Below are 14,466 nucleotides of genomic sequence, written 5' to 3' on the forward strand. Positions count from 1 at the left end.
CGCCATCTCCCAGAGAGCACAGCTAAGAAACAGCCTTTGGCAACTCAACCCTTTTTTGCAAGATTTCACCCAAAGCTCAGTCCAAACAGGAGACAGGGAAGGGGAAAAAAAATAAATAAACAATATATATATTAAAAAAAAATCCCAGCAGTTCTGACCTCATCAAATATCTCTAGATAAAAAGAGTCCACACCCGGGGGAACAGTGCATTGAATAACTTTGTTCCAGCGGGGGTTCTTGGCTCCATTATGTGCTGTTGGAGTTTCATACACAGCATACCCCAGCCGTATCCGACAATATGGATCCATGCGGGTCATTCCATAGTTCTTTGCCAGTTTTGCCTGTAAAGAAAAGAAAGCCTGTAAGTGTATAATATTTACATTAACTTGAGAAGTTAATTACTATTAGTTCACAACAGAATCAAATACTGAACAAAGGACTAGATTCAATTATGAGGTAGACAGGAAGGGAAAAAAAAGATCAAGAAAAACAGCATTCAGATTAAAACATAAGTCAAATGTCTGGCTCTCAAATGAGACTTGAAAAGGGAACCTCTTTTTAACCTGTCTGTTGTAGAATATACACATTTTCACCATAGTTAAAATAAGTTACTTCATACCAAACCAAAAGATACATGATTACAAGGAAATAGTAGCAAGTTCAATTTCTGCCTAGGTATCTGCTGTCCAATATACAGTCATAAACTTAACATGATAGGCAGCCTGTCTTCTTTCACTGAAGTACTTTTAAAGGATGAATTACAGAAATCCAGTAGCTTCAAGAATATCACACAATATAAAAAGCACAAACTGCAAAAGCAGTTCAATTGAGGTAAAAATCTAGATCATACTTTTCCAAGTTGTTAAAAAACTTACTTAATTCAGTGTGTGCATTTGACATTACTTAATTCAGTGGGCAACTTAAGTTCAACGTTACTATAAAAGCAGGTGTTGTATAGAATCAGAAGATATCCAACATACTTTTGCTGTAACACCAGAAGCATAGAACAAAACAAGTTGATTACAGTCCTGAAGACAACACTGAGTACTGTTGCATAGCTATGCCAAAGTAGAAATCAGACTTTTTGGAGATGCTGTTTCTCTGGCCTGTACTAAGCAGCCTATAGCTCTTTTTATAGCAAGACAAGTGACAAAATATGGTGCCTAGGATGCCTCCCACCTACAGGACATTTAAAGAACTGGAACAGTTGAGACTTGCATAAGATTTAGTCACAATGGCTGCAGCTCTGGCCTGGAAAGCCCTTTTCTCCTTCAGGGCACATGCTGGTTCAGTAATTCATACATTAGAGCTAGTGAGAAAGGTCTCAAACTGTTTCTTGTAAATGTGGGCTTAACAATTAAAGTAGGAAAGTTGGCACCTAAATTATGCACTCTCTAAACTCTGAAGTCCCAAGATTAAGCAGTTTATCATAAAACTTCACCAAAAGAAAAAAAGAGCCTATAAATTGTCTGCCTAGTAATTTAGGAGGACACAACCAACTGTGCTTAGACAAACTCACCACTAGTCCATTATATCTGGGAAAAAAAAAAAAAAGGCAGTAAATTACTTTCCCCAAAACATTTTCTGATCCTCCATCAGTTTATAAGTAACAGAATTAAGGCATGCTGCTCTACATACTTTATCAACACATATTTAAATACAAAAGACTTCAACTAGCTTTTCATGTTCCACAGGTTAACTATGCCATGACAAGTCTCCTATCCGGAATGCCACCTGCCTCAATATGCAGCCAAGACTCCCACTGCATTCTTGCATAAACTCCCAGACAGGTACAGAAGACTATCTCTGGGGACACCGCAGGGTTGTACTGCCATTCAGAGGGAGTACGTACTGCCTTGACAGGCTGGAGAACTGCACAGACAGGAATCTAAAAGTTCAACAAATGAAAATGCAACATTCTGCCCCTGTGGAGGAATAACCACATGCATGACTATAGACTGTGGGCTAACTGGTTGGAAAGCAGCTTTCTAGAGAAGGACCTGGGAGTCTTGGTGGACACCAAGTTGGAAATAAGCCAGCAATGTGCCCTTGCAGCAAAGGCAACAGACAGCATCCTGGGCTGCATTAGGAAAAGCACAGCTAGCAGGTCAAGGAAGATGATGCCGTCTACTCAGCACTGGAAAGACCATATCTGGAGTACTGTTCTCTTTAGTTCTGGGCTGCCTAGTAGAAGACATGGTCATACTTGAATGAGTCCAGCAAAGGGCCACTAACAGTTAAGGGTTTCACAGAATCACATAATGGTTGAGGGTAGATGGGACCCCTAGAGATTGTCTAGTCCAAGCTCCCCACTCGAAGCACAGTCAGATGCTCGGGCAAGTTCTGAGTGTCTCCACAGCTCCACAAGCCCTTTGGGCAACCTGTTCTGATGCTTGACAACTCCCACAGCAAAAAGATTTTTTATATATTTAAATAGAGCTTGCTGTATTTCAATTTGTGCTCGCTGCGCCTCTTGTCTTTCCTCTAGACAGCACTGAAAAGAGCCCAGGTGTCATCTTCATAAAAACCTGATGGCTGGGACTACTCAGGGAACAGTCTTTGGGGGAATCTCATCCACAGCTCTCTCAGCCTTTCCATGTATACAACATCCTCCTTAATCCTTGATTAAGGGACTGGCGGGGGGTCAGGGAGGAGGTAGCAGTGGGATGAGGTTTGGACTAAGTAAACTCCAGAGGTCCCTTCTAACCTCAACTACCCTGTGATTCTATAACAAGTGGTTAACTTACAGACATGGCATCAAGAACAGCCATTAGGTTTTATTCTTCAAGCAAGATAAATGTTTTTTTTTTTCTTGTCTGCACAAGCACCTAAAAATAAACGAGGATTGAACCCGATAAAGACCGGTATCAACTCCATCAGTTCAACCATCCAAACAGGAATATGGATGTTTCTGTACATAGCCACTCAAAGTGAGATGCAAAACTCCTTCTTAAACACTGTATTGTCTGCCCCCTTATCTGCCCCAGGAACTTCTACCATCTATACTGATTGGATCAACATCCTGTGACAAAAAGTACTTTAAGCTGTCCAAGCAAATAGCCAAAGATGAACAACCTATGGAGTAGCATACAAGTTGCTAGAAGCTGCAAGAGAGTTGAGACACAGCATCTTGTTTGATAAATGTTTTGTTTCCTTATAGGCCTGAGGTTTAACCTGAATCATCTATTCCTAGCTCTGGAAAAAAATTATAATAAAGCTTCTTCCACTATGCTTCAAAAGTGATAACATTTTTCTGCTGTTCAAAGTTGCAGAAGAGGTTTCCAATCTTACACTCTCTAAACACAGATTGGGAAACTAATCAGAACTAGAAAGCAGGCTGCAAGTGAATGCAATGAATGAGTTCAAGTGTCTAGACCTTAGAAGTAATAAAAGTTGAGAAAGCATTATCCCCAGTTTGCAAAGGAAGGATATTGGCTGTGAAGGAGCAAACTGACCAGTGAAAGACATAGAAAGGAAGGAGGATTGGTGCCTCTTTCCCCGAGAGACCCTATATAGGTTTACTCCCCAATAAGGGCCTCACCATGGAAGCTGTAACTGTATGTGTACTATTCCTGGTTTGGTGCTAAATTTGAGGCTAAATACCACTTTGGTATGTTTTTAGAGAATGACTTGAAAACAGTACTTGTAAATAGATGGTGTGTTAAGTTAATATGAAGGACATCTGGTATGCTAACATAGATAAACGGAACTGTGTTAAGACAGACAAGTTTTAAAACCTGAAATGTTATGCATAATGAATGCAGTAATACAGTACTGCCAAGAGATAAAAGAATGGATAACAAGGGAAAAGAAGTAGAAAATAAAGAGCTAGGACTAAACACTTGTGATAAATAAGAAAGTCTGCAGAAAACACTAGGAAAAACAGCAAATGCATTAGAGGGAATGGGATGAAACAAAGCAGTCACTTAAAGAAAAATATGTAACTCAACTGCAGTTCCCTACAATATTCTCAAAATTGCTAATGTCTTTCATATTAAGTGGTTTTATAGGAAGCATTCTTAACAGAAGTTTTAAGAGAAACCTGTTCATTGTAAAATAACCATGAGTTTATTTGATTATGTGCTATAATAGCAAGGTTTACAGAACACTGCTGCACCATGCACGATGCAGCTCTGAAACATAAAACTGGACAAAACGCTGATGTACAGAACCAGGAAGCTACAAAAATTTTAAAAATTACTCATTCCCTATATACAAGCAATTTAGTAACTTGAATTCCAACACAAAATCTTTTTGTGGCCACTGATCAAAAAAGATTAATTGTATTCATTAATTACAATTACTTAATTGTACAAAGATGGTACAATTTATACCTGTACTACAGTAATGCTGAGTCTGCCTACTGTACCCATTGGTCCTCCATACTGTAGCTGCTGAGCTGCCTGGGCATCCAGCTGGATTTGCTGTTGCTGCTGGGTTGGGGTAATGCGAAGAAAATCTTGAGGAAGCTCACCAACATATACCTTGAAAAAGAAAAGAAAAAGAAAAAAAACAAACTTAAGTCTTCCACTTTCATAATGAAAAAGAGAGAAGAATATAAATCAAAGAAAAGCTTAGCAAAAGTGTTCAGCAGAACTTAGTCTAGTTTTGACAGCATGAACAAAGAACTAATTAAATGACGAAACTGCCAACTCACTCATAGGGAATGTTCTCATACTCACTTCCAACGTAAGCCTCTGAAGAAAAGTAGGACATACAGAGCCAAGGCTGCTCTGCAACTAAACATTTTAGTAATCCATGTAAAAGTCAGAGCTACCCAGTTTTACATCCCATTCACATATGACATCTGATAGCACCCAGCTCTTTCACACATTCACCACTCATGTCGCATCCAATCATCCCTGTGACAAGACACAGCACACTGCTTTCATTTGAAAGGGTCACTTTCACAGTCACCTTCAAGACAGATCATAAAGTCCATGTTTCCTACGAACCAAATCCTTCAACATAACTAAGAATTCTTCAACATAACACAGATGCCCTAATGCTTTTCCATTATTAAACACAGCTGGTGGGCAGCTAACCTTGGGGACAATTTGGGGACAAAATTCCACCATACTCAAAACAATAATGGAGAAATTAAAAATCTGGTCTATCACAAGAAAGAACCATGACAAAAAAATTCAAAGCTGAAAAATACTAGAGGCACTCCATCACACATGCCAATATGAATCAGCAGTTACCATGTATTTCCTGTTAGCTTTACAGTAAAAGAAAGGAAAGTTTCTACCTGTTACTTGTCAATTCTATTACTGTCAATTCAACAACTCAAGTTGTTTCCAGGTTTTAAATGCTCAGTGAACATTATCAATAACTCAGAGAGATCATCACATTAAAATAACAAGCATACTGTAACAATAAATTTTAAAAGGCAAATAAAGTGGCATAGAAAATTTGTAATTAAGCTTTACATTTCTGTTGTCTATGGGAGTTGCTTACATATTTAATACAGAACTGTCCACCGCATCAAGACAGAAGACAGTGCAAATTCTTATGTTGCAATCCCAGGCAAGATTACTCAATTGTATATCTGACAGCTGCATGCCTACAGAACATAATTTAAGACGTTAACAGGCCTCTAGGACATAGCTTTTGAAGATTAGACAGCACTTGCATGTCAAGATTACATCTTAGAGATAGAAATTGCAGCTCTTGCCAAATCACATTTTGTGTGACTATTGCTATCTCAGAGCCTCAGGATCCTGGCAACATTAGGTGTTGCATGCCAGAAAGGAAGTTTATCAAAAAAGCTAAGGAGGAAGTACTGAATGCCTGCTGCTAGGCTATTGGGAGGAAGGGAAAAGGGGGAATCAGTTTTGCTTACAAGCACCTTAAAAATTTACAATTAAGATCCTAAGTAGCTTAAGTTTCAAAAAGTGGGGGGGGGAAATGGGGGCAGAAAGTGAGAAGACTAAGCTAAAAGATAGTGCTAATATTAAAGAAAGCTTATTTAAGTTAGCCTGGAAATTAAACAGGTCTTCTCATTAGAATACATGTTATAAAAAAGGAGTTAAGTTTTAAAATAAAACATAATCCGTTTAGGAAAGATTTGAAATGGCACCAGAATTAGCAAAGCAAAGGCATTTACAACACAGCAGGTCCCCTCCAACCCTTCACCTCCAGGAAGTTTCAAATCTGTTATTATTAGCATCCCTAAGAATAGACATCATAAAGAATTCCCATAGTCAGAAGTGGTGGCTGAAGCCCTGCAAATACATTCCCACATATGCAAGCTCCCTCTGTCAACTTCTCAGAAAACAGGATAGCATATTTTGTCTCCACCTTCTTAACATGGACATTGGAAAGCTTGATTAATTCACAACACAAGTCTAAAAATAAAATTTAAAAAGTGAAAACTATTATAAGTCACCCAAATACTGCTCCAAAATGAAATGCATAAACTAGTCTCTGTACTGAGGTCCAAAAGGGACAAACAAAATCTGTAAGGGAGACCAAAGTTTTCTTACAGCTTCTAAGCTCATTTTAGGTCATTCAGTTATCTCACACAAAGCTACATTCTTATCCTGGAAGAGCAGACACACACAGGAACTAAAAACAGCTAGTGTAACCACATTCTCAAAAGATTCGAGTGGTAAACCCCTCTAAAAGGAAGAGTGGAGAACAGGAGATGCGTACACTCCCACCTTAAATGTTCAGCTCCAACATCTGGTACACAGGTCCTTGTGATATATTCAGTAAAATATCTAGGAGAGATGCTTATTGAGGAAAATACACTACTCTAAGTTCTTATGCTAATTATCAGTTGATTCCATATTGATGGAGACAAATCAGTAATGTGCAATCTTTTTATCTGTAAAGAAAACAGGCTAATTTATGTCTTCGTCAAAGCATTTAAAAGCAGGCACGCAATTGTCACCTCCAAACCCGAATCAAAAATACAAAGTTACATAACCAGAGTTCAACCACAGCCTTTGTTTTTAAACAGGGAGAACATAAATGACAAGCTTGTATCACTGATCCTACTCAACACCCACTTTAAAACAAATGCACTTCCCTCTACTATAACAACATCTAAAGGAAGAATGTGAAATTCAAAGCCGCTCTGCCATTAAGTGTAGAACAAAAAATGAATTCCATTTAACATTTGAATTTTACTAGAACTCTCTTTTCAAGCAAGACAGCAATATGACAGTGCTATGATAGACATACAATTAGGAAGACAAATGCTGAGCACGCATTCAAAAAAAAATAAGCCTGTCTTGTAATTACTTCCTAATAAACTTTATTGACAGTATTGCATATCAAAAATATGAATTATCTAGAAACAATAATATTGCCCTTCTTATCTGCTAAAACCACCTAAGAGCTAGTTTCGAGGATCTTCAAAGTGAAACACTACATGTATAAAAGTTGCATCTCAACTTCTTCAAATTAAAGGCAGCGTGATGTTCTACAGCTATTCCAGCTAATTTAGGACTGGGCTGTTCTCAGTCACCTTCCCATTTCTTTTCACCCCAATTTCTTGTGCAACATTAAAAGGTGCCAAGGCAATTGTAAAAGTATGCTAGTGCAGAGGGCTGATCAGAAGAAAATGAAAGAAGGGTTGGAGGTAAAGGGAAGAGGAAGGAAAGTCATCAGGATCCTTACCTCACTAACTGATCATGTGAGTACGGGTACCTACAGAAGGGAGGGAAAGGGAATGCAGAGCCAAGAACAACCACAAATGCCCTGACTTACAGAACCCTAAGCCCAGACATAATACATTCAGGGAACCCTAAAGTTTCCACACTAGCAATTACCAAGAAACTCTGATACTAGCTTTCAAAGAAGTTTCATGTTAAAGAGCTTTAAACACCTAGCTGCCAAAAAAGTTCTAACTCTTCTCCTTTAAATGGTTTTACTGTTTTTAAAAAAGTGAGTGAATGAGAGAGAATTTTGAACTGTTATTCTATGTTTTGCACACTAAAGAAAAAAATGGGACCAGATAGGATGCATCCAGAGGTCCTGGAAAGAGCTAGCTGATATTTTTTCAAGGCTACTCTTCATCATCTTTGAAAGGTCATGCATATTAGAGGAAGTCCCCTATAACTGGAGAAAGACAAATCTCATACCCAGCTTTCAAGAAAACAAGAAGGATGACCTGAGGAACCACAGGCTGGTCAGCTTCACTTTGGCTGCTAAGAAATTCATAGAGCAAGTCCTTCTGGAAGCCACTTCTAGACGCACAAAGGAAAACACAAGGACTAGGAATAGCCAGCTTTTACCAAGGCTTTAAAAAGAAAAAAAAGCCTAACAAGCCCAACTGCCTTCTACAATAAAATTATGAGAATCTGTGAATATGGAGAGAGCAGTAGGTATCAAAGCTTGGTCATTACAATCAAAATGGGTGGGCCACCAGATGGATGAAAAACTGGCTGGGTCACTGAGCTCAGAAGCTGAAGTTCAGTGGTTAATGACACTGGAGGTTAGTTAAAAGCAACATTTCTCAGAGGTCTGTACTGAGACTAACTTATATGTCTAATATTTTTCCTTATCAGAGGTGGAGACAGAAACATATGCTTACCACTTTTGAGGATGACACCAAATTTAGGGGAGAATGGCTGGTATCCTTGAGGACAGAACCAACAACCAGAGAGACAGAAGAATTCACTGGCAGGAATCTCATGAAATTCAACAACAAGTGCAAAGTCCTGTACTTTGGACAGAAAAATCCCTGCCACCGGTACAGACGAGAGAACAACTGGCAGCACTGCTGCACTACAGAGAAAAAACATGCAGGTCCTGGTGGACAGCAAGCTAAACATGAACAAGCAGAGCACTCTCGCAACAATGAAGCCTAACAGCATACTACACTGGATGAACAAAAGCCTAGCCAGTAGGCTGAGGAAAGCAATTGTTTCCCTTTACTTGGCAGTCATTAGACCACATCTGGAATACTGCAACCTGTTTGGTACGTGAAAAATTATAAACTTGAGTGAGCCCAGCAAAGATCCACCAGATGGTCCATGAAAAGGGCTGTAGCACAAGACTTGTTAGAACAGGCTGAAGATTTAAGAGTGGAAGAAACTTAGGATGCACCTTGTAGCAGCTTTCCAGTATCTATGAAGAGGTCATCAAGAAAACAAAGCAAGGTTCTCTTCTGAGATGCAAGGCAAGAAGAAAGACAACCTCAGCTGTCAAACAAACAGGGGAGGTTTGACATGAAATATAGAGGGGAAAAAAAATTCATCTCAGGTACAACCACAGATAGGAACAAATTGCCCAGGAAGACTGCAAAAACTCTCACATTAAAGGTTTGAAGATCCTGCTGGACAAAGGCCTGAGCAACCTGGTCTGAATTAAAAATTGACCATGTTTTTAGCAAGAGGTTGGACTACATGGCCTCCTGACATCCCTTCTAACCTGAACTGTTGTGTGATTCTATAGAGCTCACATTATAGCATGACACATCCCCCATTAAATTCCTGTAGAACTGTAGTCAAAGGCTATACTTCAGAATTTCAGTTTAGGGATGGACAAAGGAAAGAATATAACAGCAATTAAGTTTATTACATTTGGAGATTTTTGCTGGTTTTTTTGGTTTTTTTTTCTTTTTTTTGGGGGGGGGGGGGGGGGGGGGGGTGTTAATGTCACCAAAATAAAAAAGTGTCATGGACTGAAAGGTACCAGACATTTCTTCTCTTGTTCTTATGATTTTTTCCTGTTGCCAGAAATTACCCAACTACCTTGTTACTTTCGTTACTTCCACATGTCTACCTGGAAAGAATCATAAAGATTCTATAGTCATCACCTTAATAGTATTTTCCCTTTCCAAGTACACCTCCTTTATTTAGTCTTGACTAAGTATTTTGCCACGAGCTACTGCCTCTGGATTTTCCCAGCACATTTAAAAGTTGTGCAAGACACTAATATTTAAATATTTGCAAAATACATTCCACAGCGAAAAAGCAAAACTGTTAATAAAGGACAAAAAAATTTGGTTTTACAGCAGAAGTCAACACTAACCATCTGATTACAATCAAAAAAGATTCCCTTCACTAAAACAATAATTTGAATTCCTGCTAAGTATGGCGGGAACTGTTGTATATAAACATGAGTTAAAAATTAAAGACAGAATGAGTATCCATAGAAATCTCAAATCCAAGAAGAATTTATAGCATATTTGAGCTACGTGGATTTGGTCCACACTTAATTTAACAGAGGAATAACATCAGGAAAAGCCATAGAAACAGCTCAAAATAAGGAAACCCATGAATTCACATTGGGATTAGCATTAAGGAGAAGGATAATTGCCATCAATTCTAGGAACAGACTTCTGATTTTTTTCTGCTTTACCACTAGACATACTAGTACAGATCTTTATTTCCTCCAGGTTTTGGTTAAAAGAAAATACCATTGGATGCAATGGAAAATAAGCCACTTAGTGGCTTAAGGTACTTCTCTTACCTGTTAAGAGAGTAAGAACTTCAAAGCATTACCAATGCTGCCCTCAACATTTTCTGTCAAAAGAACATGCTCCAGAGATCAGATCACAGCACTTAAAAATTAATTCACAGGTTGCGTAGAAACACTCAATGACATCTTACTCCCTCAACCTTTTAAACAACTTCTGAAATCTAAATTGATTGCAACAATGTGTCTTGATGAAATTTCCACCTTCACAGATCAGGATTTTAATACTACATATATCCAGATTTTATTAAGAAACAAAACACCTAATAAAATACTCAATTATACTCAGAATTATCAACCAATTATTTTGGTGATGGGACTTTGTATTCAAAATGGCTCATGTGACAGCGTAACGTATCAATACTGGACAATACAAACAGGAATTGCTTCTTTGTCACTTTCGTTCAGGAAAAGATATCCAGTTTTTGAAGAGTGTCAAGACAAAACTTCAAGTAAAGTCAGAGACAACAAGACTTAAGCAGTTAAAGGACAGTATTAGGACAAGAAGAGAGAAGTAATCATAAATAGCCTACCCGTTAGAAGATTTCCAATCATCGTAGTAGTCACTATTAGGGAAATTAGAAGCAGAAATCTAAGCAGTACTAGCTTGGTACTTGATCTAATTTTTGATGACTTGACATATTTGCCAGCATGATGAATAATCATTGATATGAATTTTGGGTTTGCTTGGTTAGCTAAAGAATCACAAGTAAGAGGTTTCAGTGTCTCAGACTTAACTTGAAGCCTGATCAAACTGTTTATTAATACCTCTCACTTGGAAAAGATAACATTTAGCAGCCCTTATATATTCAGCAATAGTTTAGATTTCAAAGTTGTTTTGTTCTCAAAAAAATCACAAAATGTGAAAACACACTAATTCCATAACATCCTGAAAACAGCCAGAGAAATCTATATTCTAGAAGAATATTTACCAGTAATAGACAGGATGAATTCCAGTTCTGTTTCATCTGAAAAACTAAACAGCAATCAGAAATCTTCATTACTCACCAAATAAGCATCATCATAAACTAGAAAGCACAGGTGTAAGAATAAGACTGGCAACAGTATAGTAACATACTTAATTTTCTCACCTGCATGAAACAACCTTGAATATTTTCTTGCCTGTTCAAACAGAGACAGGAACTGTTCTCTGCAGCACTAAAGAGAAAATGTTTCCCAATCCTTTAGCACCATTTAGTGGCTATTCATTTGTAATGCAGTTGTATATATAGAAACAAGTAGAATTGTATCTTCCACTCTAGAGAGAATTAAGAAAGGCTGGCATGTACCATACCAACATCCTCACCTGTGAATGGCAGCTTAACATTGCATAATTTGTTAATTCATTTGAAAACATTAAAATCTGTAAAGTGGTTAAGACAAGGAAGAAAAGCATGCACAACAGTGTTAGGAACTCATAAGAAAAAAAACAAACCAAACAAACAAACAAAAAAAAACAACAGAAAGCCAAAGTTGTACAAGATAAATAAATCATCATACACCTTTTTATTTGTCAGGCTTAAATAATTTTTAAGGAACAAAAGATTGCCAAAAGATTATGTAGGAGTATCTGGGTAATTCTAAAATAAGACTTCTAGAAGAATAACATTCTAAGCGTTGAGAAGCAGTTCCTTTAAAACATTTAAGAAAGACTAGGTAGTTACAATATTCAAATATCTGCAAGATTATAGCCATGTCCAAGAAGGTTCTCACTAAAATCTTGCCTCAGCCCAAGAAGAGGATTTCACCAATCTAAAACAAGTAGATATTGAAAGTACTCCACTCAATACCAACAAGGTGTTCAGCACAACAGGCAAGCAAAACTTCTCTCAAAAAGAAATGCCACTCCATTTCAGAGATAAAATACCTGCACAGTTTCATCTCTCCACAAGTCAGGACTGCAATCAGGCCTACTGTTCAGCTTTAGCCAAACCACTTAGCTTGTTACCAGTTCCTTCTATCCCTGCTCCCACATCAGTTCCCTTAATCTCCCCAGCCTTCTCCAAACATGAACTAACCAATAACTAGAAGAGAAGTTACTTTTAAACAAACTCTGACTATTTTTCAGGTATTTAAATTATTTTGAGCTGTTTTGAATAAAACCTGTTACATATCAACAGAATTCTATTTACATGCAATCACACCATCAACTCTCAAACACCAAGCCTTTGGGGATAGCAACTACCTGATTCACCACAGATTCAACCAGAAGAGCAGTCATTGTCTTTTCATGATACCATCAAGAGACAACAAAAATCTTAATTCACTTTTTTACCTTAATTCTCCACTTAAAACTTTTATTCCAATAACAGAACCATCATCACAATCCTTTGTAGAAGGAATCTATTCTGGAGGACCAGCAAATAAGGCACTGTAAGGAACTAAGTTGATGATCATATTACTGTCATGAAATAAAAACAAACAGCATGCAGTTTTTCAAAATTAGCAGTTTAATAATTCACTCCTCTGGTCTTTCATCAAGGCTGCACAGAAACACACACACAAAAGTAGCTGTAAGAAATAAAATGCAGTAGTTTAAATTGATTAAGAAAGCCTTACTTCATCTGCAGAGCAACATCGTACTGTTAATTACTACCAGAGCCTCCCAGACAGGAGCAGCACATCACTGGAGAGCTGATGCTATACCGCAGTTATACACCACGCAGTAGAACACCCCGGTGCGGGGCAAGATTATTCCAGGGCAAAACTCGATAATGACACATTCCCAATAAGCGATCAACACTAACTCCTAGAAGACTGTTAAATTGGTTTTAAGACTGCTCAGCTCCTCCCCAACACACACGCCTACATACTACCACTGAATGCGTCTTTCAGCACGTTTCACGTTCCAGCTTCCAGGTGCCAATTCCAGAGACAGCTACGTGAACCTGCCAGCCGAACCACGCGCACAGAAAGCTCTCCTCCGCTTCAAAGAGGAAGAGGCTTAGCTTTAGTTGTTTAAGCCGTTCCCTCCTTTGGAAGGCCCTTCGAGAAAGCACGGGCAGAACAGTCCCTCCAAGCCCTGCACGCAGACAGGAAGGACTTTCCCCTCCCCTTTCCTAAAGCCTCTTCGCAAGGCGGAGAACCAGGAGAAGAGGCAGACTTCCCCCCCCCCCCCATCACGGCAGTCTGGAGAAGGAGAAACCTCTCCTCTCCTCTCCTCCCTCTGCCACGGGCCGCGAGCGGGGGGAGGGAGACGAGAGGTGAGTCACCCTCCCACCGAGGCCCACTGGCAGGAGCCGGGCGGAGGCGGGGGGGTCGGGGGGGACCCACGGCCCAGCAGCCGAAGCGCAGAAGGGTCCAAGCCAGCCCAACGCGGTGCAGCGGCGACCGCGAACCGGAGACAGCCTTCAGAGGCCCCCGAAGCTGACCCTGACCCGGCAGCACTCACCGGGCCCCGCTGAGTAGTGACGGTGGTCGCCATAGCGCTTCCCTCGGGCCGAGACCCCGCCTTCCGCCTCGCCAGGCCACCGCCGCCGCCGCCGCTGCTCCCGCAACCGTTACTGCCCCGGCGGCCGCCGCTAATCCTCACCCAGCTCCAGCCTCCCGAGTCAGCTGACCCCGGCCCCGCCCCCAGCGCCGGGCGTGCCTGCAGCAACGCGTTCCTCCCCCGCCCCTTCTGGCTGTTTCCAAGGCCGCGCCGTGCGCATGCGCCAAGGGAAGGCGGAGGAGACAGCAGCCACCACCTCCCCCCCCCCCCCCACCCGCATGCGCCTATCGACCCACCGGGAAGGGAGGGAGCGAGGGGCACGGAGCCACTCCTGCGCATGCGCCCCTCCGCTCTGCGGCCGCCGCAACCGAGCGGGGCGCTGCGGGGGGGGCCGCCGCAGTCGCTAGGGGGCGCCGCGAGGCTGGGGAGGAGGCCTCGGGGCCGACATCTTGGGGCGAGCGGCGCCTTCCCCCGCCCGCCCGGCCGCAGGGTCCCCCGCCCCGCCGGGTTTTCTGTCAGCGGGTGCGGAGTGTGTGAGGAAACGACTCTGTTGTCTTGCCCGGCCTGTCCTTCGGTCAGCTAGGCCCGTGTTGGTGGTTTTC

General features: G+C 40.6%; 1 protein-coding gene across 3 annotated transcripts in view; it reads right to left on the reverse strand.

Moving 5' to 3' along the window:
* Positions 1-14,005, reverse strand: part of TOLLIP (toll interacting protein) — a 29,414-nt gene extending 15,409 nt beyond the window's left edge. For all 3 annotated transcript variants that reach the window (XM_075047878.1, XM_075047877.1, XM_075047876.1), the window contains exons 1-3: positions 13,826-14,005; positions 4,335-4,484; positions 159-341 (exon numbers count right to left, since the gene is read on the reverse strand). In XM_075047878.1, coding sequence (XP_074903979.1) covers positions 159-341; positions 4,335-4,484; positions 13,826-13,858 — 366 coding nt within the window. In that variant the 5' untranslated portion in view covers positions 13,859-14,005. The remainder of the gene's footprint in view (positions 1-158; positions 342-4,334; positions 4,485-13,825) is intronic.
* Between the last annotated feature and the right edge of the window lie 461 nt (positions 14,006-14,466).

This window comes from Buteo buteo, chromosome 16 (assembly GCF_964188355.1).
Source record: "Buteo buteo chromosome 16, bButBut1.hap1.1, whole genome shotgun sequence".
Lineage (NCBI taxonomy): Eukaryota > Metazoa > Chordata > Aves > Accipitriformes > Accipitridae > Buteo > Buteo buteo.